Source organism: Hippichthys cyanospilos, chromosome 18 (genome assembly GCF_059441005.1).
Source record: "Hippichthys cyanospilos isolate Australia breed blue-spotted pipefish chromosome 18, RoL_Hcya_1.0, whole genome shotgun sequence".
Taxonomy (NCBI): Eukaryota; Metazoa; Chordata; class Actinopteri; order Syngnathiformes; family Syngnathidae; genus Hippichthys; species Hippichthys cyanospilos.
Window position 1 is genome coordinate 10,926,198 of NC_142386.1, and position 26,404 is coordinate 10,952,601.

General features: G+C 40.4%; 1 protein-coding gene across 1 annotated transcript; it reads left to right on the forward strand.

The window, feature by feature from the left end:
- The first annotated feature begins 785 nt into the window (after nt 1-785).
- On the forward strand, nt 786-19,211 carry LOC148408922 (uncharacterized). The gene is made up of 9 exons (XM_088441656.1): nt 786-932; nt 1,955-2,045; nt 2,206-2,420; nt 7,687-7,831; nt 7,942-8,041; nt 9,854-9,892; nt 9,981-10,031; nt 11,885-12,128; nt 18,396-19,211. The coding sequence occupies exons 2-9, from the start codon at nt 2,026-2,028 to the stop codon at nt 18,614-18,616; spliced, it is 1,035 nt and encodes a 344-aa protein (XP_088297782.1). The 5' UTR covers nt 786-932; nt 1,955-2,025; the 3' UTR covers nt 18,617-19,211.
- The last annotated feature ends 7,193 nt before the right edge of the window (nt 19,212-26,404 follow it).

Below are 26,404 nucleotides of genomic sequence, written 5' to 3' on the forward strand. Positions count from 1 at the left end.
ACTGTGAAATCTCGAAAAGAAATGTATAGACGCAAAAATACATAAATGCAAAGAAAAAATAAAACAGCTGCAACAACAAATATACTGCATATTGCCATCACACAAAAAAATACGCCAGGCCATGGGGGCGCTAATATGTTTTAAGCCATGTAATCATGACACTCTTTTTTTTTACATAGTAAAACATATTGTCCCAATGTTTTTACAAAAATGAAGTAAGATGCACCTTTTATTTCCTTCAAAAGCTGGTAAATGATTTTTTAAACAGGACGTCGATCAGCTGTTCTCACGACGTTAATAGTGTCATGGCGCCCCCTTGTGGCTCAACTCACTTCTGTAGTGTGAGTGTCAACTTGTATTTTTTTCTCCTTCAGTAATGACTCTCGTGTTTTTATATTTTGCATTTCTTCTGTGCATTGCAATGTTGCTCCTACTTTACTTTTGTGAATGTAGCATGTATAAATTGCAGCATTTTTCTTTTAATGAATGCATTTTTATAGCGTGTAATTTATTTCTCGTTTTGCATCTTTGCTTTTATTCTTTCCAGCGTTGTGGCCGTTGCAGTTCTGTTACTTGCAACGTTTGTTTTTCTACTGCGGCGGTTATATTTTGCAGTTGTTTTGTGTTTTTGTTTTGCAGAAATGTTTTCCATTTTAATGTTTGTTTGTTTGTTTTTCGCTGTTTTTTGTCGGATGCAGCGCGTTTGCTCCTGTCGGCTACCGTACTGATGTGTTAAAAGAGCACATGAGACAGTTACGACTAGAGAAAGAGATACTTGAGAGGCGGTTACAAGGAAGCAAGGAGGGAGGGACATCATGGAATGCTGTGATGTCATCAGCCCAAGCAGTCATACACACAAAGACAAGGAGGGTCTCTTGACTCTCAGTTTACTTAGCATACTCTTGTTGTGGAGCCTCTGCCTTCATCCTACTGTGAGTATCTTAACAAACTCTGATCTATCTTCTTTTCCTTTGTTGCTGCCTGCTTTCTTTGTTTCTTGGGTTTCCACGAGCACACACTCAAGTGATTTTCTCGACAACATATGGGCTTCGCCGGTTCTCTGTCTTGAGACAAGCTTCTTTTCCCAAAGTGTGTTGTTGTCGCCATTGTGATTTTTTTGGGGGTGGACTGACCCCATTCAATGTCCTTGCCAAAGCAGATGACTAGCTCTTTCCAACTTTTTTTTTTCTTCCCAAGTCAAAACTTCAGAAGTTTCTTCTCGGGGGAGTTTGGGTGTGAATGGAAAGAATTAAGGGCTGGTTGGGAGTGTTTTTCTTTTCTCAATCTGTTTTCTCTCTCTCTCTCTCTTTTAAATGATGACAAAAACGGTTCCATTCCTTAACTCATCGACTCCCATTGGCGATTACAGAGTATAGAATATCCATGATTTCAAATTAACTCATTCACTTCTAGTCCAGGTAACTCTTTCACTGCCATTGACAGCTTTATATGTCGAAGATTAATTTTTACTGGGCTGACAATAAATGAATTAATAATTCTAGCAGTCACTCTTCGCTACAATACCAAAGAACAGAAATGCATTACTTGCAGCAGTCACTTTTCGCTACTATACCAAAGAACAGAAATGCATGACTTGCAGTAAATAAATAACAATGACGTGACATAATCTACCATTTGGTGAAAGAATATTTAACTCTTTTCCTGCCATTGATCACTGTACACGTGAGAGATGATTTCTCCGTGGGCTGGCATTAAATGAATTTTTGAATTGATAAATGGTTAACAGTTAACCTGTTTATCAATTATAAATAAGTTAACCTTTAACTCATTTACTGTTAGCCCTTTTCAAATGGATTTTTGACATCTATTGTCGTCAATGGCAGTGTTAATAGTCCCCTCCCATTCTGGGCTGAGTCTGTCAGTTTGGATTTTGCTTTTTTAACTGACAGGAATGAGACGTCATGAAAGCCTGTCTCGTTTCTTCCTTGTACAGATGCTCCCACGATGACAGGAAATTGACGTCTCAGCGTGTTGGTGAAACTTTCCACAAAGAAGAGCAAGTTTATGCTGTCTTCTTCAAATGAGTGAGTGAGGATGATCACTTGCCTTGATTTGTGAATCGCATCTAGAGGAGCATCCTTGAGGAGGATTTTAGCACATCAAGATGTTTTGAGAGCATGAAACTATAAAAGCAACCGTCAACCTCTGGAAGGAGAAACTACCTCCCTGCACCTCCCTGACCAGGTGGAACTCCCCGCTGACCGACGCTGCCAAAGCCACCGGCACAATGCTGCAACAGATCCTAAAGGACATGTACATCGACCCCGATGTGCTGGAGGCTCTCAATGAGGAGCAGAAAAAAACGCTGTTCCTGAAGATGCGCCAGGAGCAGGTGCGACGCTGGACAGAGCGCGAGGAGAAACTCGAGCGAGAAGGCGAGAGGATAAAACCAAAAAAAGGTAACCTGAACTCAACCTTGACCTCAACTCTATTGCGTTCCAGTTTCAAACAGTTCAAAGCCTACAATTGAATTTATGCACATTATACGTTAAAAAAGCTGCACAAAATCAAATGGCACAAATCCACTTTCTTTTTGCTGATGGTCATTTCTCAGTTTGAGTTGAACGCAAAGCTTTTGTTCTGTATAAATCACAAGCATGGATGGATGAAAAAGGGTACACTAGTTGTTGTAAATAACTGTGGATAAAGTGATTATTGGCCAGGCCGTTTATTGGCGCTGATATTCTGCATTTTGACACATTGGCTTCAGCCCGTTTTGAAATCTGACATCTTATTAGTTAGTAATCAATTTGAACCCAAATCACTGGTTTAGAGAAAACCATTGTTCACTCAAAGGACCATTTGTCCTACTACTTGTTTATTATTCAAACAGTTCTCTGGATAATGTTTGCAAAGTTGTTTTCAATCAACTAATAGAGCAGGCTGCAAGCTATGGACACGAGGCATGCATTTGCGTGACATATTTAATGCATGGAGCTCATGTCCACTGTCATTGCAACAGCTGCTTGCCAACTCAAGCGCAGTGTTTATCTAGAATCCATTTGACCAGTTTAAAGTTTCTTTACAGGCAAACGTACTTGAGCTAGACAATCTCCAGCTGCTTCGTATTAAATGTGCCGAGCTGCTTCAGACATTCCTATGCAGAATAGTTGACACATCAATTTTTACTTATTTATTTACAACAGTGTATACTTTGCGGTACTGCCAAGTTGGTTAAGAGTATGATATTTATTAGAACTTCTTTAACTCAAATTTTTGAAGACTGTAATCCACATGGTATCAATCTTTGTCACATTACTGTTTCCATCCGTCGTGGTCTGGCACCGACAAAGCTTAACTGCATTAACATTTAAATCAATGCGATTCACACGGCTAAAGACAAATTCTAAAGTTGCTTTTTTTTTTTTTAGGATCGTCAGATTAAGAGATTAATCGCCATCAACCAACTATAATCATTACAAACAGTTATCCTTTAAGAATCACATTAATCTCATTTTTGAACTACTTTTATGCTTTCTGTATGATGATTAGATGCATTTTTATGCATCAAGCTTCTTTTGCTTGTGTTGTTGGGGCTGTCGTTGTGTTTGGCATATCTGATAGGTTACTGTTGTGGGTTGGGAGGGTAGAAGACTCAAAAATGCATGTCAGAGTTGATGGTCCAATGTGTGTTAAATTTAAATTGAAAAATAAAAAAAAAACACTCTGACAGCCCCTTTGATAAAAGTTGAGGAATATTCAATCTTTGTTAGAAGGAGCTTGCTTTACACAGAAGCAGCTCAAGTTTAGCCTAACACATAAATGCAAAGCACTCAGCTTCGCCTCCAATTACAGCTAATGCTAGTAACAAAGATGCTAATGTAGCAAACCATTAGAAAGCTCTCTGCCAAACTAAACTCAGGAACACTCGCATTTGAACAAGTGTGCGACGGACACAATGTTTTTATGTCCGTCTTAATCTGTTGTTAATAGATGAAATTAAACAGCACTATTCCTCCTGATGGTCGAAACTTAAGGTTGCAGCCAGCCAGCACTTGGGACGACTCTCAAACGCAGCAGCAGTTAGAACGGCATCTTTTTAAAGAAAAAAGAAGTATGAAGACATTTTTTCCTTGTGTTCTATCAATCTTTTGATCTACCACAGTAATACTATCTTTAAAAAAAGAAACACCATTTTTTTTTTTAGATTAAAATAGGATTAAGTCGTTCAGTTTTTTACAAATCCTATTTAATTAATTTCATTAATTAATTCCTCAATTTTCTTAAAAGTTCTTGACAGAACTAGCTTTTATCATCTCTCATTCGAAGGATAACAAAGGGATAAAAATTTGAATATATTTAATTTTTAAGTGACTCATCAACTGAAAAAAAATGATAGTTTTATCACTGATTAAACCCAAGATTGGCACACCCCAAACCATTGGTCACTGGGCAATCCGTTTGAGCAGCTTGACTGTATTGTGCCGGTGTATGCTTTTAGTTTTTTTTTTCTTCTTCTTCTTGTTTTAAAAGGGTAGTATGTATTGCTAATGGCTCTGTTACAAAAGCAAGAATATGTTGTTTTTTAAGTGACTCACTGCGGATTATATTTACAACATAAACGCTATGTGACGGCGGTTTTTTCCACAGTACTAATATTGAACCTAGCGACCTATTGAGAAATCACATGTGATGGAAAATGATGACAGGTAAAAAGAACACAAAAATCCCCACAAGCATCGTTGATGAAGTCGCCCCTAATTGTTTTCTATACGCAAACGCCATAGTGGAGGAAGCAGGCTCAAACTCGTGAGGCTTATTGACGTGCTCAAACTGGTTGGACACACTGCAGAATCTCACCAGTCTGCATTTTCTATTTGCTAGGGGAAAATTGTGTGGAACAAAAGCAGTAGAGCTCCGGACCCGTGATGCATTTTGTCCAAATGTTAAACGGGTGTGTGAACTGTGAGTGATACAGTAATTTGAGCTGCCTCTTTGGGACTCCTAACAAAGCACTTCCTATTTATCAGCTTCGGCGCAGTGAGGAAGAAGACGGCGCTTTCTTTCTCTCTTTAATGAGTGATGTTACTCTCAGCAGGCTGGATAAAAACTCCAGGCTGACATCATTAAGTCCTACTCTACTCAGAAAAGTGAATTGTGAAAATGACCGATTGGTCATATCTCTGTGTAAAGCAGGAAGTGAGAAAATCCGTGAAACAATTAGCAAGGGGCAAAACAGGAAGTGGACAGGAAAAGTATGTGTTTGAAAAACAAAAGAGTAAATTCTGCTGAGCCTTGTGGGAGCTCAGCTTCGTTTATATGCACATAGGGAAGCTGGTGTCTCAAGCTGCCTTTGGGCTATTCTGGTCATGGGACTTCAGAACAAGCAGGCCATGTCTGCCTTTTGTTTGTTAGCTACATGATCCACTCGCACATAAATCAAAAAGAGAAGACGAGAATGGCTCTCATTAAACACACAGGCTTTTGCCAAGGACGAACTGCTAACTACCGTGACCAAAAAAATGAAAGAAACACTGTTATTTTAGTGTTTGTCAAAATTGTAAGTATGCAAGGTACGTCCTGCTTAATCAGGGGGGAAGACAATATATGAGAAAGAATAGTGCATAGCAAAATCTTTTTTTCTTTTCAATCTACACTAAAATACTGAAATAGGCTCTTCCTCTTATGCCTATTTGCTGTAATACTGTATACTGGAAATGACTTATGTTTTATTATTGAACTAACCAATAATCCATCTACAGCCTTTGTGTTATGTTATCCATAAAATTGACTGAAGCTTGGCATAGACAGTATACTGGACCGTAAATTTCGGACTATAAGGTGCACAGGAAAAAATTAACAGAAAATCTGTTTTTGTCATATATGGGCTACATTACACTATAAGCAGAAGGTTGTGAAATCAGATATTTATGCAGAAATCAATTGTTATTATTTAACTACCTGGTTACCGCAACATCATGCCTTCACTGATGATATGTTTTAAGTATTTTTTTTTTAATTAAAAAATTCTTTAAGGGGTACTTGGCTGAATACATATTTCACAGGGTACATCACTGAAAAAATGTTGAGAACTGGTGTTGTACATCTCCAACCAAAACCAATTTGGCGTGTTAAGTACCTTTCCAGCCATACATCCATATTTCATGTGTATTACGCACTTCACTAATGCTATTCTATTGCTGTCGCAGCTACTTAGTTTTTTTTGTTTGTTTTTTTTTACTTTCATTTTCTCTGTTGCAACTGTAATTTACTTCACCACAGAGAACACATCCTGTGGACTAAACTTCACAACTGTAAAAGTAGCTGGCTTGCAGGCTTTGCAACAAAGATACCTCAACTTGTAGGGATTTGTTTTTCTTGTCTTGTTTTGCATTTGTTTAGCCGCTTGTTGCTCCGCGCACTTCATGTCCAACAGTCACGGATTTACTTGACAACTTGCTGCAAGGGGCTAAACTACCCTACACTACAGAAAGAATAAAATAAGGATCCCCCCAAGATCATATGAGTTTAGACGCTCAAGTCTCAACTGCGATCATGTTTTTAATAAGCATATTTATTCCTAAAGGTGCTGCGACCTTGCAGCAAGGCTCATATTTCCCATGCAGCTTCTGGCCTGCACCTGACAAAGGCATTTGTTTGCAGCTGTCATTGTAATATGCGTCTTGTTTGTCAAGCTTTGTGTTTTCGTAGTGCTCCTGGTATGGCCAGCTGGAATGCGTTCCACAGGGCAGGCTGGCAAAACGAGTTTTCCTTTACTATTTTAACACCAGCCAACACTTACGTTGTCATACCTGCGTCAGATTGTTCACAGCTCCTAAGGGCGCTTACGTCAGCAGCCGCCTACAAAACTGGTTATCAGCCAAAAGGAAGTGTAGTTACCAAAAGAGTGGGAGCCATTTTCGGCAATATTATGTTTTGAATTCCATTTTGATTCTTATTAAATAATCCCACACAGGCATCAAATGATGCGCGTCAGTGGCTTGTTTTTGCAATGGTTATTCTCCAACATGAAAAGGGTTGCCCGTAAATTATGGAGTAAAAAGCCGCTACTTTTTCCCTCACGCAAACATTGTGGTTTATCTGCAGTTTTGCAGAAATTTTTAATCAAAAGGAGACGGAGAAGTACGCTATCCAAGTATTGATTTTGAGTTTGAACCCCTATTTTAATCGCCGCCAGAGTAAACGCTTCACTTGTAAGCGTGATCAGGTGTGTTACTGTTATGAAGGTACAGTATTCCAACAATCAGAGTGTGTCGTGTTGTACGTTGAAAATATGTTGGTGTTGCTCTTATTTCTAAATATAAAGGTATGTTCTATCTGTGTTGAAGATAATTATATCTTCTGTAAACAGGCAGTGTGGAAAAAGTATTAAATTAAAACAATGTAAAATCATCTACCATCTTTCTGAGTAAATATCTGATGTTAGAACCTGTGCCATATAATCCGCTGCTGCCAACTCATTACAAAAAAAGATTTTCTGTTAAATGTCTATTCTTACAGCTAATCCGGTGAGCCTAATAGTTTGAAAAATAAACATGTATTAATCTAAATATCTAATTATCTAAGCATGGCTAGCAAAAAATGTACTAAAACTAGTGTTTTTGACTGGTGAATTCCACATCTTTCTGGAATCTTGCCTCACACGTTGGCATTTTGTGCGAGGGGTCTGTCTGTTGACTCAAATGTTGTGTTGTTTCCTCACAGCCAACAGCAAGAATGTGAGCTGGCTGCTGGGTCGCGATGGAGACGTGGCCGTCATTGTGATTGGGGAAATGGACGAGTTGAGCTCCAAATTCATCTGCTCAGGATTGGGAGCAAAGACAGCCCTCACTCCACAGAACCATGCCTTGTAATATATATATACAATTTCTATACGATTCCTATAGACGTCATTCGTATTTCACACATTTCACTCCAGACAAGAGCAAAATGAGCAGTTGTCATATGTATGTGTTACAGCAATCAAACCATTTTGAAGAGCAGAATGAATGCAGAAATCATGCCTGAGAGAGAAACCCTTCCGTCCCAGACACAACCTGGAATATCCTTGAATTTGAAGGTATGTCCAAAAAAAAAAGAGAAAAAAACAATTTGACTGAAGCAAAAAGAGGAAATGTGTGCTGGTGCCGTAAAAATGACTTCCATTTCAGTCAAATGTTGGATCAAACCGAACAGAATCACAATTACTGTATATAACCTCTCAAAAGTTGATCTTGACAGTGGAAAGATATCACAACTGTTGGTGTCAGATCTGCATTCGCACTTTTGAAAACAACATCCTCATTGCAAAACCAGCCTCGTGCTATTTTTATCTCCGTGACATAAAGTGCAATGTATAGATCGGCTCTTGTGGAGCAGCAATTTAGCCTGCCTACAAGTAGTTGGCAACCCTATTGACCTAAAAGGCAGCCTTATAGATTCAAATAATCACATTGCTCTGCGATGTTTTCACTTGTGCTTTTCGTGAACTAACTAATTTGCAATTGGGAGTGGTTCTTTTTTCATTTTATCAAAAAAAAAGTAATTTTTAGGGCTGTCAAATTTAAAGCATTACATTTTGAGATTCATTTAAATTCTATACTCTTAATAACGAGTTCAGGTCTATTTACATCCGTGACCGCTTAACTTTGCATCCAAACTTAAAAGAGAGTCACTGGCACAAACATAGACAAAGATGGGCGTTTAAGTATCGGTAGTTTTACTTTAAAACGTTCCCCAGAAAAAAAATTACACACTCTGCAAAGCCAGGTTTAAACACTGCAGTAGTTGTATATCTTTAGCGTAATATCTCAGCGTAAACCCCCTGCTCAAATTACTTCCACAAGGCTTAGCAAATGCTGCTGGAGTGCACTGCTGATGGGTAGGACTGAACCAAAAATTGAGAACCCTTGGGAATTATTTCTATGAGAAGACGTCAGAAAAATGGCTGCAACGATGAGTTAAATTTGACAGTTTTGGTCAACAGTTGTAGTCTACAGAAAAATAATTGTATTAATTGATCAAAGAAAGCTACACGTCTTTGAAACAAAATGCCGTTTTTATGTTGTTTTGATCGTGTTCAAAAGTAAATGTCTATTACTAACTATGTAGGAAATAGATGTTGAAAAACGTGATTAATCATTTTGTGAATTCTGATTTTAGCATTGTTGTGTTTGCATGTCTATATTTTGGCCAAGGCCTTCGGGATTTCCAGTGTCGGTATTGACTAAATACACTCTTTACATGCTGTCTCTTTTTTTTTAACCCATCAGATTTAATAATTCAACACTCAGCACTTAAATGAAAGTAAAGAGTCACATCAGCATTTTTCTGTTGATGGTAGCTGCTCAAAACATTGTGATTCATAATTACACACAGACAAATGACATTAAAAGGGTATGTGGTTATGTCGGCTCATTTCAATTTTGAAAAGGATTTATTTGCCACTCCCAGAGCAGCAGCAACAAGCTTGCTCTCTGACTACCAAACACAGCCAGGAAAAAATGATGGATTTTTGTCTAAATGATAAACATATCTGGTGAATATGATGCCTATTATTTCAAGTTCTTTATTATTCTTATTAGCTAAGTACTGATTGTGAACTGACATACGGTAATGTATGGTTTGTAGTAGCTTTAACCTAAAATAAATATTTATGTTTCAAACTATGATTCGACAGACAAAATATCCAGTATATGTTGCATATTTGGATATTACTTTGCGATGTGATAGTGGTGTTATCCAGTGGTGGATTAGGTCACTTAAGAGTCCACTGAAGGTCCACATCTGTGTCATTTATTATAGCTTCAATCCATTCCGACATGTTATTTTTGTCCTTCCAAATGCGGAACACTCAAATGATGAGATAAACTGTTTTGTCTCTTGCCACTAGGCTAAATGTGAAGAGACGAGCACTTTACACCCCCTGGCGGTGAGTTGGCGTATTGACCTGATGGTTTTGTCGGTCCAGCGCTTGGATTGCGTCATGGCCAAGTGTAATGTCTTTGTTGCACCCACAGGTGTCAGTGAGTGAGCATTCATCAGCATCAGTGTCTGCAACTGCACACAAGGTACTTAAAGTGATAAATGGACACGGTTTAAAGCTCTTAAGATGTATTAGTTTATGATTATTTATCTAGGATGGGAATTAATTTTAAAAATGCTTTAATGGGATCTTATCAAATAATATCTATATGGGTACCAGGAAACTGCGGTTAAGCCACAAGTCCTTTCTCACACTGCCTCTTTGCATATCATGTTTCCCTTACATTCCTCTGTTTTTCCACCGAAGTCTAACAAGGGGCCGTCATAGTTGTCCGCATTTAGATCAGCTGAACTCACTTGCACCCCCAAGCCTGGGGAGCATGGCTTCCACTTTGCCGCAGGTTTTAATGTTGCAGGCAAATTTGTGCAAGTGGAACACACGCGCACATGGGAAGAAGAAGCTGAAGAAGTGAGGCGGGATTTTTGGGCCGCCCAAGAACAGATGGTTGATGAACTTGATCAGGGAATTAGAGGGGCGCGTCACTCGCAGATGGATGGGATTGCGGGAACGTCCCCAGAGGTTTTATTTTGGGCGAGTTGAAATCTCTGTTCTCAGATTTTTTTTTCATTTTTTTTAAGCACAGAAGCAAACTCCCTCATTTGTTCTTCAACCCATTTTGATGAATTTATAGAGACTCTTTAGCAGATAGTGTTTGGCAAAAATTTAATTCAAAGCTTTAACCCCTGTTTTTTTCCTCTCATTTCAGAATGTTTGTTGCTCTCTTAAAAGGTTTCTCATCAAATCAACTGAATAGATATAGTGACCCCCTGCTTATTCACCGATTGGCACACAAGTTCACCCAGTTGCGGATTTTTTTTTTTTTTTTGTCACCTCATCGTGTTGTTAACTTAAAACTGTAAAGTGAGTTGAGTGCAACGTTTCCATTCAAGAAATGCTATCTAATAATTAAAAAAAAAAAAGAGGGATTAATTAATGACCTTTGATTTCCAACCCCGAACAACTCAAGCACAAGAGCCCGGCGCATGGAAACATCTAAGCAGCATACTGGATGCATGAAGTTAAATAAATAAATAACACTTTAAATATGACTATAATTAATTGATCATAATTAATCTATTTTTCCGACAGCCCTACATTTCATATATGATAGAAGTGTAGTTTGCTGAAGAGAGCTGTCCACTTAAATATCACCCAAGTGTAAAATTAAGTAAACTGCAGCTTAACTGTAAAAATTATGACTTGTGTAAGCACCTTTAATTTTGATGGCGCATGAAAGATGCAGACACCTAAAACGAATCGCCATTTTTAGTTTTGCTATTCATTGAGATTTAATAAGGCACAGAATGCAAATTTTGACTTGCAAACTGTCACCTTTGCTTTCGATGCTCACCAAGCCGAAATCTCCCAAGATTTGAAGCATCTCGTGCTATACCAAAAGTTGACTTTTAATTTGTGGGACTGCCTTCTAAAGCCAAATTCTCAAATCTTGGTCAATTTCCAACTTGTGCAAACTTTATTGCTTTCAAATGTGGAGGTACCGCCGCAGAATGATGAATTCCTGAGTGAAAAGTGGCCTGCCTACTGTGGTGGCGGTGCCTTCTGCAGGTTGGTCCATCTGATTAAGTGGCGAGGAAGCAAAATTGTTGATTAAACTGGCGCAAGATCAGCGCGAAAGATTAGAGCGCCGGCTTGATTTCCGAGTCGCCCTAAAATTTTCTTCCCACACATAATTAAAGCCTTAATCAGAGGTCATCAGTCTGCTTGTGTTCTTATCGTGTGTTCTCGTTACTGTAGAAAAAAGCAACTTGATGAGTCATGTTTATGACGATGATTCCACTGTACGTGAATTAGTTATCAACACATGTTGTCATCCCTCTTCTTTTTTTTTTTTTTTTTTTAATCCATTTCTTTCTGCAGGAAGAGAAGCCAGTCAGCGTGACCGAGGAGAAGTCTGTCTCCCAGCCCAGGCTTCCCAGGAGATCCAATGCTGTCATGGTGAAGCCGGCCAACGCGAGTGTGGCGCCGGGACCCGTCAACGCAAGACCTGAAGTCGCAAATCTTAGGCAGGCCAGCGTGGCGCCGTTGCAGACGACAGCGGCTTCCAAAGTCAACTTGCAGTCACGAGACGTTGAGAGGATTGAAGAGTCACGGCAAGTCAAAGGTGAGTGAGCAATGCATCATGGGAAAGGACACGTGGGGTCAAGTACATGAGCACCGAAGGGGCTCCCAAGACCCTCCGATGACACGCGACCCTTCAGATATTCAATCATAATGTCGGGTGGGTCAAAAGTCCACTTGTATCATATAAACCAATAGTAATTAAAAATGGACTGGTTAGTGCAATGTGATTTTGGCTCTTAGTGTGTATAAACATGGCCACTGGGGGCAGTATAAACATCATACGGGGCAAACAAAAGAAGTTTCACAACTACTATATGTGACAGTATTATTCAAATTTGCAGAAGATAAAGAATTGCTCTGTGCTTAGCACATCCGCCTCACAGTTCACCCGAGTTCAAATCCACCTCTCTCTGACCTTCTTGTGTGGAGTTTGCATGTTCTCCCTGAGCCTGCTTGGGTTTACTCCGTGTACTCTTGCTTCTTCCCACACTCCAAAAACATGCATGGCAGGTGTATTGTACATACTAAATTGTCCATAGGTATGATCGGGTTTGTGAATGGTTGTCTATGTGCCCTGCAACTGGTTGGCAGTCAGGCTTGAATATTTTCAGTCATCCTTTTTTTTGACAAGTATAAAAAAATCCATGTAAAAGTAGCACAACGCATTGCTAACAAACAAACCCTTTTGTTTTCTCCTTGACAGTGCGGGTTTATAATAAATCAAAATCACAAATATTTTCATATTTAACATTTGTGGTTTAATATATTGTGTTTCCTCAAGCTAAAATTGTATTTAATGCATTTAATGTACAATACTATTGTATATTAACACATTGACTGCTATAGATGTCAAAAATCCACTCTATCTACAGTATACTGGCTGTGAATGTTAATTAAGTGTAATTGACAGCTATAGACATCAAGGATCAAATTTTACGCAGCAGAGCAGTGAATAAGATAATGAATATGTTTCTTAAATTAACTGTATATTGCCTCTTAATGTGACACAATACTTATAAGATATAATCCCAGAAAAATAGTTACTTCACTTTTTTTGTAACTTTCTAAAACGTAATCTTTATATTTATAAACGTGATATACCAGTATACTTTTAATATATATTTTATGAGTTAAGTTTTGGTTATTAATTTTCCCTTTCTTCATCGAGAAATCTTCTACCCTTGTGTTGAAGTTACCAAAATATGTTACCCTTTACAGGGCTTCATTGTTTGCTAACTACCATAACATAAAATGTATTCTCTTCTAAAAAAAAAAGAATGATGGGCATCACTATGAATAATCACAAAGTCTAACCTGAGTTTAAAAAAAAAAATTGGGGGGGGGGGGCTTGCATACATGACATCACTGCATCTCCACTGATGAAGCAACAACATGGCTCCGACTGGGAGTGTTGAGCGGCTGTACAAAGGTTTGCCATAATGCAGCTGGAGAACGATTTATTTCCTTCTTTTTCCCCAGCTTATGTGCCGGCCAAATAGTACCTCAGCCTCCCGGAATCTTTATGGAGTGGCAAAGTCAAACCAGGCCTGCCCAGAGGGGGAAAAAGCGTACGCGGCTTGTGATTTGTGATATTTCCTAGCACGCATTTTTTGGTCAGCGTTGTCGTGGCTGCATACATTTCGATTTACTGCTAGAAATTGTAATTCCGGTGGGATTTTTGTGTGACGGCTGAGGGATGGCACCAACTGGAAAAGACAAAGTTAGTAAGGAAACGGAGTACTTTTTTGGCGTTTTGAATGAATCCATCACAGCACACCATTCATGTTATGTCCCTAGTGGCAGTGGGGTGGTAACTTCAAATTGATAGGTGCTTCTCTACCGTTCGAACAATAAAGGAGAAAACCAATACATAAAATGAAATGAAGGAGTGTGCAGGATGGTTTTAAATTGTCCATAGTTGTATATTTGATTCCAGAATTTTTCCTTTAGCGGCAGCTGTCTGATAGACAGAATCATTCAAAACAATTCCGTGAGTCAGCTTGAAATTAGCACCACCCTGTGGAAAATAATCATACTGTAGGTAAAAAGTCCAGTTGGAGCAAGAGCCTCTGTTTCCATTAGATCCCTCTGCTGGAAAAATGCACGTCCTGCATCACATTCATGTCATTTTTTCCGAAAGGTTTTCTGGACAGCAGACGCAGTGGATTAGCTAAAAGGCGCAGACAGACACGTCTGTTATTCACAGCGACTTGGCTTTGCCTGTGTGTGCTAAATTCAGCTTTGACAAAAACTCTGAAAAACGATTTCTGGAAAATTGATATTTACAGAAAGTTTATCAAATGGACCAAGGTGTAAAAAAGAAAGAAAGGATAACCCCTGATACAAGAACAAACGTGGCTTTGGGGGAAAAAAGTGTCAGAATGCATATTTAAAGGGGCTCTCTGAAAATGTAGAAGAACAGCTGCAAGCTAGACGTAGACACACGTCCGACGCAGAGCCGGATAAATGTCTCCATTCCGGACAGGGAATACTGAGCGAGTGTCTGTCCTTGACAATAGCAGGAAGCTTGTTCCGAGGGGAAGATGTGGCCGACAACGCTCAATGCCTCAGCTGTTTGTGTTTGCATGTGGGTCGTGACAACCGTTCCTGTTTCCCCGGAGCAGGAAGTGTGACCTGTCACGTGAGCCACGGGTGTCAAAAGATGCCTGGGACAAACCAAGAACACTTGTGCAAACTACAGGGTCCAAATAAACTCTATAACGCAATGTGATTGGAAACCTCAATTGCGGATTTTTGTAGTATGTCAACACGATCAGTTCAGAGATATTAAAGCTCAGGTATTACTGTTGTGCCATATTTTTAAAACCCACCTGATTATATGCTGCACCCATTCTTTTTTTTTTTTTTTTTTTGCAGGAAATCTATTTTGTTATGTATAGGCCATACTGGACTATAGTTTTCAAAATTTTTGTTTTACGTAATTTTTTTTTATTTTTAGAAATTGCCTGATGAGAGCAACATCATGCCTTCAACACAGATTGAACATATGTGTACATTTAAAAAAAAAAGAGCAGTAACAACATATTTTCAACATAACAGACACATTGAGATTGGTCAAATGATGCACCAACACAACTGTTACTCGCCTGATTGCACATACTAGTTTAGAGTGCCCCCTGGTGGCAATTAAAATAGCGGTTCAAACCCTTTATTAATACTGATAGTGTCTTCTTCTCTGTCTCTTTGTTTACTGGGAGGATTGCCCTCTGGTGGACAGTAAAAGGAAAACTGCAGAAACACCCCCCTGAACAGTAAGCCAGGTTTAAAGCATGAGAAAATTAATTCACCCATCTATTTTCTATGCTGGTGCCTATCCCAGCCTTCTTCAGGCAGTCGGTGGGCAGCACCCTGAGCTGGTTGGCAGCCATTCGCAGAGCACACAAAGACAAACAACCATTCACACTCACAATCAGACCTAAGGACAATGTTGACTTGCTAACCACTCCGCCATTGTGCTTATAATTATGGTATATTAGGCAAAAGTTGGTCTTTTTACTTATATTTATCATATTAGATCATATTTAGAAGCTCCGCCATTTTACAGAATGTCCACTAATGTGCAATGTTAGTGTTTGCCCATAATAATCCCTCTCAAAGATGTTTAGCATCTGTTGCAACGGTGTTTGTGTACTGTACATGTATATGAGGGCATGTGCGTGTGTGTTGGTGTTTATAGCCCCCCTCCTTTCTCAGTCAGCGGGGTTGGCTTTCCTCTCTTCTCTCCTCACCTTCAGAGGGAAGGACGCACATTCCTGCGCCGCTTCCCGACTCTAGCCCTGGGCGACGCTCAGCCCCGTGCTGATAAGTGACAGGGGCCCCAGTGGCGCGCACACACACAGACACACGCACGCACGCACACACACACACACACACACACACACCCTGCCCTTCTGTCCACAGACGTGCTGCTCGGGAATTCTGCCCTCTGCCCCACTTCTGCCTCCCCCCACCTCCGGCCTCCTTCCTCCCTCGCTTGCTCCCGCTCGCTCTCTTGACGAGGGGTCTTTAAAGAGATAGATTGGCCTTTAATTTCACCGCCAGTCTGGTCAGCAGCGCTACAGCCCAACGCCTTCAGCACTCCCTCCCTCCAGCACCTTCTCACCACCGTCTCCTTGTGCCCATCGCACAAAGGAATGAGAGATCTAAATTAGAGATTTATTCATCAATCTAGGGTGGTTTGACACAGATATTTGGCAGTTGATTATTAATACGTAGACCTCCATCTATCCATTTTCTCAGCCGCTTATTCTCGCTTAGGTTGCAGGCGTGCTGGAGCCTATCCCAGCTGTCTAAGACTGATTCGGCCGGCACACATGAACTAACAACAATTCACACTCCCAGATTGTACTGTCCAATATACTAAGCATGCATTTTTGGGAAGGTGGGAGGAGAAAACCCACACAGGCACAGGAACAACATGCATATTCCAGCCAGGAAGGCGAAAGCCGAAATCAAACCCATGAACGTCGCATGTTAGGCGGAAGTGCTTGCCAGCTCGTTTCAGTTTGCCGCCTATACATAGACCTATTTTTTTTCCCTCCTTTTTACTCATCAAATGACTACATTCAAGAATGGTGCACACCGAGTGTGTTTTTATTATTTTGTCACCTGACTTGACGCTATAAAATAAACACAAACTCCCTCTCGCTGTCTCCCTCGGTGTTTATTAAGTATTCCACTCAGACCTGCGCCAAGGCTCCAAGCACAGAAAACACACTCTGACCGCCACACTGTGTGTGCGTGCATATCCGCGTGTGCGTCCGCCTTGTGCGCTCGGTGCGTGCCTGAATGTGTGTCAGCCTCAATTGCTGGAGCCTGCCCAAGGTTTCCGTGGTGACTGCACAACACAAGCAGACAATCGGGGGCAGGGGCAGGCCCACGCGGCGCGGCGAGAGGACATTAACACAGGAACTGGGGGGGTGGGGTCAGAGGTCACAGTACGGCGGGGGCGGGGATGCAACGCAAGAAAGTTGACGCGTAAACAACAATAAACAATAACCTACTTTCATGTGTTCATATTTCAAAGGCCCGAGTGCTTGCGCGGTTTTGGCGTGTGCGTGCGTTGAGATCGGTGGCACGCCCGAGCGAATCGGTTGAGCGGGGGGGGGGGGGGGGGTGAGCCTCGCCTCGCCTCGGCGGCGTTGTTGTTGTGTGGCGTGAGAACGTGTCTCTTCAAATCCCCTAACGACGGAGACGCATGCTTGTCGCTCTATTTTGTGTGTGCGTGGAGGCTGCACACACACTCACACACTCTCACATATCTGCGTCCCCCGGGGATGACGCTAAAAATATGTGGCTCCTCAAGCCTTCTGGTGTCTGAGCAGCGTCTGTCTGCTCTCCATTGCCTCCCTCCTCCCCTCTCTTGCGCCTGTTCCCTCCATTCCTCCCTCAATTACACCCTCTCTCAAACGCACTACCTCAACGAGCGCACACACACAAACTACGGCCAGCTGTGTCCCCGCTGCACTTCCATGGCGGATGACCTCTACTCAGCCAGAGTGGGATAAAGGGAGGCGGAAAGGAAAAAAGAAAACAAAAAAAAAGAAGTCGAGTGAAGAAAGATGCATGTGCGCAGTATTTCGAAAGAGGAAATGATGTAAAGAGTTGCTGAAAGAATTCCAGCTTTAATAACAATCGCGTTTGCATTTTCGTCTGCTTTTGCGAAAAAAACAATATTTTTTCAAGTTGTTTTCACCTTTTTTGGCGCCATCATGCTCCCTAAGGTGTACTGGGTTGCAGAAAGTCTAGGACAATAAAATAGTGTTAGCATCCCTCCAATAAAGTTAAAACAAAAAAAAGTTATCTGGGAGATATCGAGTCGGTTTGTGCTTCTCACGTGGAGTAGTTTCATGCAAAACACAATAACTTGTATATTAAATAAACGCCAAACATGACAAAGCAAAACTGGATTATTGATTACAGGATTTTATGACATTACATCAAATAATGATGGGAGCCATGACATTTCGTATCAAGCAACAGTTTGGAAACATCTTCAAACTGAAAAGGTCTCAAATATATTGAAAATCATACGAATCAGTCCCTTAGCTCAATGCTAACATTCTGCGAAATTACATAGGCAGGTCAATGAAAATTAGCATAGACGGTACGGCGATTAGCAAAACTTCAGAAAAATATTCACCAACCAAAAATAACCCTAACCCTAACCCAGCAAACTTAGTAGGGGACCTTCTGTGCCAATTCTTCTTTCTCCTAACTACGTTACATGCCTTGCCCGGATATTGTAAAAAGACCAAAAAAATAGTATATATATTTTTTTCTTCAGGTCCCTCTGCATCAGAAGTCCCTGGCAGGGTGTCCTCTATGAAAGCGGTCCCATCGGGGAGCATGTTGCCCAGTGGCGGGCGGGGCCGAGTGGCCCAGTTGATGAAAACCTTCAGCGTGGACAGTGGTCCCACCCCTCCGAAGGCCCCCTTGCGCGGCATCAAGCCTCCTCTTCCTACCAAGCCGAGCCACCTGTGCCTAGCCACCCCTTCTGTCAGGTAATCCCGATGTTGACCCAAAAATTCTGGAGAGGCTAGACTGGACAATATTGGACCATGGACCATGTGGTGTAGTCAGCAGAAAGACAACCAATGAAGAAACTTGTTACATTACTATCACTACCAAAGCACAAAAATGGAAATGCTTGAAGGTGTGCTCCAGTTACTGAAGTGACAGTCACGTCGTCTTGTGATACAATTTGCATGGGGTCATGTGATCTTTGCTTTTGATTCTGCGAGGCGGAATAAGGTACAGATGATCGTGGCTTTATTGGAGTCGCCTCACTGAGACTTATCACGGCATGTCACATGAGCCTCCTTCTCGATGCGACTTGTTGAGGACCAATGGCGGTGCCAAAAATTCCTAACCCCTCCTTTTGAATCAAGCCCTGGCAAGTGGTGATGGTCATTGCCAAATCATCCAACTATGCTCAGTGTTACATCTCTATTAACATTTGTACCGTGTATTTTTTTTTTTTGTACCTTTTCTATCAGGACAGCAATACATAAAAGACTTTTTTTACAGTCTATAATTACAAGGCACAGTGATGTTGAGGTTGTGTGGTTGATTTAAAGAGGCAATAAATGGATGTATTTAAAAAATATATGTTTTCATTATTTATTTGGGGAAAAAAATCACAACAGAGGAAAAAAACAAAAGTTGAATGAGAAACCTCTCTTTACATGTGGATATTCCAGAACTCCGCATCATAGCATCCTGATGTGTTTGCGTGCAATACAAAAAAAAAAAAAACAAAGCAGATGGCATCCTATCTCAGAAATGCAGATTTTCAAATGTTGACAAACACGGCTTGTCAAGCTGACGTCCAAACCAGTCAAGTCAAACGTGTTACTTTTTGGCCAAGCAAGTTCAAAATCCTAATATTGGCCCTTGAAATTGTCATGTGACTCAAAAGCCCATCTGGCTGTAGGAAGAAGTCCTCAAGCCTCAAATTAATAAAACATTCCTTCCTGCTGTTTTCAGTAGTTACATATGTTGTGATTCAATCAAAGCACGATTTACTAATAACAGTGCTATCCAAACTACGGCCCAGGGGTCATTTGCGGCCCACTATCCACATTTTTGAGGCCCACGGCACATGCTTAAAATACATTTTGACATGGGCAGCAATTGTCTTTAAAAAAGTAAAATAAAAGCTTTGATGGTAAACTGTAAAAAAAAGTGTAAAGGTTACAAAATGCCTCTGCGAATAAATTTGTCTCAGTAACGAGAGAAAATTGAGAATACAAAAGGCAATATTGTTGGTATATAATACGAGACACAAGATACCAAGCTCTCGCTCCAAAAAGACTGTAATGCTTACAACCTGTGATGTCTACCTTAGTTGTTACAGTTTATGGTGCAATTTTATAATTTACTAGTATGCTGGCTTGCCCACAAAGGAGACACTAGTTTTTCGCACTATGTTTTCTGTGATCTTGCACTTTTCATCTTTACACATTTCATCCACTCGTCCCACCAACAATTGACACCGTAGAACTAACATAAAATTGATATTAGTTACGGCTAACATTGTACATATTCACATAAAACCACATATTTAAAATTCCATTTTGAGTTGTTGAGTCTGATGCTAGTGTTGTTAGCATGTCGTTAGAACATTAGCTAGTGGGTTGAATTAAATGACACAGGAAGCACTTTGCATGACCCCAAACTAGTGCTACTTTAGATAGATAATTAAATAATAGTTTATTCGCGTACTTTTGGTGACTACTAAAACTGCAATGATTAATCAATTACGTTAGGTGTATAAGTACTAAAGTCATTGATGACCTTCAAGAGTTTCATTGTCCTATTAGGTCATTCTTAAGGTAAGACTTTAGCATTTAATTGCCTAGGTTAGTACCAGATATATTTAGACGCCTTCTTTAGCCTGACAGTTGGAAAAATGGTAAAAACATAAATATGTATGTACCTGGGATTGAATGTCTTAACGCTTAAACAACGTGATAATCTTTCTTGTATCGAATGAGTTAAGTTAAAGTTAAAAAAAAAAAAATTCAATCAATTAACATGGCCCTTTCATCCTTCTATTTTTCTGAATGAGGCCCCCAAAGGAAAAAATTTGAACACACCTGATTTAGGGCAAGTCAACCAAAGAGATGTTTATTAGATTGATTATAAATCTGGCACTTAGTGTTTGGCACATCTGCATTCTCCCCGTGAAGCAGTTCAGGAGTTCCTTTGTCGAGTTTGCATATTCTCCCCGTGCTTGCGTGGGATTTCTCCAGGTACTTTGGATTCCTCCCACATTAAAAAAAACATGTTCTTTTTTAGTTTGCTGAAGACTCAATGAATTCTCCGCGAGTGTGAGTAGTTGTCTGTGAGCCTTGTGATTGACTGGTGAGCAATCCAAAGTGTACCCCATCTGCTCAAAGTCAGTTGGGATTGGCTTCATCAAGCTCAGCTGTGACCCTAATGAGAGTAAGCATTACTTAAAACGATCCTGGATGCAAAAGCAACGTTTGGAGCCAGTTGTGATATCTGAGCATGACTACAATATGTTCGGATAAGATAACCAGGCTTATAGTCTGCAACTAATTTCCTCTATGGTGTATTTACGTCCAGTTTCACATAAATAATGCATGTATGTTCGAATACTACGTCATAATTCCATGGCGCAGCGTTTCTCTGAACTCATACTTAATGACCTGGATGCTTGTACAGGATCAGTGTAAAATGTAATTGAATTTACACATTCATGCTGTGTCAGAGCTGTGGTCTTGCTTGCAAATGTGTGCTAATCATCCTAGCGACTAATGTTAGAAAATTGAGGCCCCACTCATGGTTAGGGTGACTAGATTTTCTAAATTTTAAATCGGGACATTACGATTTCACTGAGAATGAAATACGTTATGCAATAAATTCTCACGAGGATTTTTATTTTATTTTTTTGCTGGTCAATCTTGTGGCCAGTAGCTATCTTATTACTTTAGCTAATGCTAAATGTAATCGTGGATGGCAGCCGAACGGCGGTGCAACACTTTGCTTGGGATCAATGTAGTAAAATTTGTATCACCGTTCTTATTTTGGTTCATCAAATAAACAATAACATGTTTCCACATACCCCTACATTGTGCTTACACACTAATCATTGTTATGTGGTGCATTGAATGAGTATTTCTATAAATGAAGAGATTGGCTACTGTGTAAGCATTCATTGAATGCACCCTGAGTCAATTTGGCTCATAAAACTGAAAATAGATTAGTACAACTTCCCTTTTGGTAAAACATTGGAAACATGCTGCCAGAAATGCTCAACTGATGTTCATTTTGATTACATTTCCCATAATTCTTAGACACGGAAGCAGGTATTTCTAGTTCTAGTCTGCTGCAAATATCATTATTGTAAATCAGCGTAAACCAGTGTGTCAGGTCACCATGAGTCATAGAGAATTTGTGTCTATGTGAGTCATGTAAAATGTATCAATCTTTGTGTTTCAAATCACAGCTAAGAGGTTATTGATTAATAACCTCTCCTAATTGGATAAAAGGTCAAAATTGATGTATTTGAAAATGTGCATTTTGAGATGTAGTTAAAAATAATCCAGCCCTTAACCCACATGCTATGTTTGTTTATAATGAACAGCAAAGATGTCCCTGGGTCACTTAGTGGGTGACTTAGTATATACTTAGTGTGTTTAGTCCCAAATGTCTCTGAAACGTATAATCTGAATCAAAACTGTTTTAACCAATGCGTAATGTTCATTTCTCAGGAACAGCAATTATGTCTCTGGGTCAATATGACTGGGAGGCATGTTTAATTATTCAAGAGTATCAAAAATTCAGTTTTTTTTTGTTTGGAAACTCATTCAATGCTTAATTGCCTAATTTATACCCAATGTCTCTGCAATAGTAATAACATCCTGGGTCAATGTGACTTGCGGTCGTGTGTAATCAGAAGTTTCAAAAACTTAAGATATAAAAAAAGTTGCTTTCGAAAGGAATTGGAACAAAAATGCATTCACAAAAATGCGTACAAAAGCCATTTTTCATGGATTTGTTGATTACGCATTCATAATAAGTCAAGCGGAAGACGTGGACCAAATAAAAACCACACTCGACATGAACTTTCAAATGGGTCAGTTTGACGCACATCATATCAGGAAGGTTCATTGCCAACGGAAGTCCAACCAATAGAGTCAAAGCATGGCTCGTTTTGGAGCAGCACACAAGATGTTCCTCCACAGTCACGCAGCAAATTGGAAAAGTGCTCTAGCACGCGAGCCGCCGCGTCTGTCGCCCCAAAAAGCCAAACAATGGCCGCGGCTGTTCTCTGTCGTGCGGAGACATCGTGGACTCGTTTCCAGGAGATATCTGTGGCCGGTCCCTCGCCAGCTCTCCCTGACACACTAGCCCTCTTCATCGTGCACCGAGCCAGGCCGCTGCTGTCATCAAGGCCCTCCGTAGGGAGATTTAAAAAAAAAAAAGAAAGAAAAGGACGTTGTTGTCTCCTTGCAGGGGAAACGAACGTCTGTTTCTTTTTTTTTTCCATGCTCACAGATGGGCGAACGAAAGGAAGGGAAGAAAGCAAGGGATGATGGGAGAGGGGAGAAAAAAGAGAAATAAAAGCCTCGCTGCGTGCTGTGGCGTTCCAGTACGCCGTCAATAGCTCCCCCCCTCCCTCACCCCTCTATCCCACCCCTGGGGGCAAGGGCCATGTGATACGGAGAGCATGCGGGCACAGCTTCACCCCGAGGCGGAACGAACGGGGGCCCTGCTGTGTCTCTCCTGCATGATTAATCTGGCTGAGGGGCAGGAGGAGGGCCGCAGCCCCGCCTGCGTTAACTCCATGCTCACCAAGGCCGCGTCCACACACGTTCGCAGTGCGCCCACGCTCGCACATACTAATGCAAGATGTGTTTTGCCCCGACTTCCCAACCGTTCGCATCCCTGGCCCCATTAGGTTGAGCTGTATTCGTTTCCTGCCAAGGGCGGCGTCTCACATTTACGCAGGCGGCATCGTGACTCTAATCCCCGGGAATGTCGCCCGACGTGAGGGTCGGCCCGCTCATGTGACCCCCGTCTCCCCGGCAACGTTATGAAATGTTGGCGGGTGCCAGGGTGTCGTGTCGTTCATAGAGGAAATGTGGCTTAGGCCTCAGTCTGGCATGTGACGGCCAAATTTTCAAATCATGGTGACAGTTACTCTGATTTGTCACGTTGCTTCAAAATGTCGAACCCAGCAAAGGTGGACCTGTCACATTGATGATACCCCAATAATGGCCAGCGCATTGGGCCCATCTGGAAAATGTACGTACTGTAGGTTAGGGGTCCATTGAGGGTTAAATGTTGAATATAAATACACATAAAATATGCACTCACTATTAACATACTAATAGTACTAATGGAAGCCCACAGCTTGTTTCTCTTCACAGATGAGATGTCGAGAGTCATGAACATACGTTTGATGCTGTCTGGTTCGGTAACAAAAATTAGTCAATTTGTGGGTCCTTTTCGGCTACAAAGTAGCACTCGAAGTCCTTGTTTCAATCATTATTTGAAGTAGGACTCCTGGTATTGATTGTTTGAAAAGGCTTAATTTTTGTCAGATGTTGTGGGCTCGTCACCTGTCTCTTGGCTTGGCCTATACCCCTTCCCAAAGATGTCTGTTTTTTGTTATTTTTTACTAATTTATATTATTCACAAGAGAAATTTTGCTCAAGTGACCGAAACGAATCCTAGAAAAGCCATCCAGTTTTTGACATAAACGTTTTTTCAAAATAAAATATCTTTATTTTTCATAAATAAGATATAAATAGTTCATCATTTCAGGTGCGGCCCTGATCCACGGACCAGTACTGGGCTGCGGACCGGTGGTTGGGAACCTACGCTCTAGGTCACCTACAGTATTCTGTACGTGCCAAAATAACATTTTTTTTTTTACTGTTGAAAATGTATACATCAATACAGTCTGCCTATATTAGCAATGGGATCTGACCCGGAGTGAGTGATCTGGACAATCGGGGACATTCCCGATGGGCCAGACTGCAACTTAAACTATTCCGGCTTCTACACCAGGCTGCTCAGTGGTTTCTTCCAGGCTGCCATTTTGAAATCAGTATATTTCACATTTGTTCGCATGGGGCTTAAGCATTATTCCTTCTACTGATTGTTCAGAGCAAACTTGTTATAATTTATTTATTCTTTTTGGCATGTAATTACATAAATATTGAGTCTCACTTGCTCGAGATGATGTATGTGGCACAGTTGCCTACTGTTTTACAGGTCTTTTAGTTGTTTTTTTTTAAATAGTATTGATTGTTTCTATAATTGCGCCATGTTTGTGGTATTAAAAGGGGGATTAAGTCAAATAAGTCATGTCTCACTTCTAAACTCACACATAGGCCTTGGTTTAATACAGTCTTTCTCAAACATGTGGGGTGTGCGATGCAATGCCATGGAACATATGACCCCCAGCAACAAGCTTTGTGAAATGTATATGCACATCCACGGCACCAGATGGCAATGGGTGGTAGTCTTAATGTCAAAGTATGTCATCTTTTAATTGCTGTCAGTATTTTTTCCAAAATCACATTAATGATTAATGTTACAATCAGCACAATGTTTCCCAATGTTAAGATGTTAGTGTTCCTGTGTTAAAGTTCCAGATCAATTTGCATTTATTATAATTGTATTGATATAATATTTTGTCAGCATCAAACGGTTCAGTTGGTCAAAAATGTTTTCAATTTTGAATAAGAGGTGACTTTTTTTTTATCTCAGGGACTTTGGATTTTCTTTAAGTTATTCTTTTTATCTGTTTTAGACTAAACAGGCAAATGCTAATTATGACTTGAAGATTTTAGCTAAATATGAAATTTTCAAGTTATCTTCAACCTTTATAAACAGTATATATATATATATATATATATATATATATATATATATATATATATATATATATATATATATATATATATATATATATATATATATTGTTATCAATACCCCTTGAATCAATTAGAACATTGGTGTTAAATTCTAGGTATAGGGGCTACATCTGGCCCACCACATCATGTCATGTGGCCGGACAAATGCTAATTATGACATGCAGTTCCTGGCTAAAATACAATAACATCCACCTTTACAATTTAAAAAAAAATTATCAATACCCCTTGTGAACAGTTTTCAACAGCCTCTGATTTCAAAATGTGTAAATGGGTGACGATCTACTTTAAATTTACTTGACTTCTCAGTCATAACGGCCCTCTGACAGCAACTGTAACGACAATGCAGCCCATGATAAAAATGACAAGTTAACATTTGTTGAACATTTTTCTTTAGTTAATGATGGGTGGGGCACTTTCCAAAGTAAATAATTGAGTAGCACTGGCTTAGTAAAGGTCGTGAAATACTGCTATATCTAAACAAATGTAATATTTTGTTCATGGTCAAAATGGATTGGCTGATTTGCTATGTGGAGGTCCTTAAAATTGCTATATTTGCTCTGACATGTTGTCAGAAGCCTTTCGACCCTGTGACAGCATCTCCCCTGTTCCTTCGGACCGCTTCGTCTTCTTCTGACATGAACAGCTGGAAAAGCAGGAAGTGGTACGACCAGCGGGTGGGGCCCATTAAAAGGCAGGCGGAGGGTTAACATTCTGCTCTCGGCCCTGCGTTAAACTGGAAAGGAATGAAGTGTCAAGCATGTTTGCGCGGCAGCGAGACGGTCAAACCACGCAGCCCCTTCAAAGCTCCTTTCCCCCCCACGCACTTTCCGCTCCCATCAACCTCCCAAGGCCGTCATCAAATTAGTTCCTCGCTGCC

What these genes read in the sequence shown, in the direction of transcription:
- LOC148408922 (XM_088441656.1), top strand. Translation starts at nt 2,026, where the DNA reads ATGCTGTCTTCTTCAAATGA. An exon ending in ACTCCACAGAACCATGCCTT is followed by an intron (nt 7,832 to 7,941) that starts GTAATATATATA and finishes TATGTGTTACAG; the next exon opens with CAATCAAACCATTTTGAAGA. An exon ending in AGAGTCACGGCAAGTCAAAG is followed by an intron (nt 12,129 to 18,395) that starts GTGAGTGAGCAA and finishes TTTTTTCTTCAG; the next exon opens with GTCCCTCTGCATCAGAAGTC.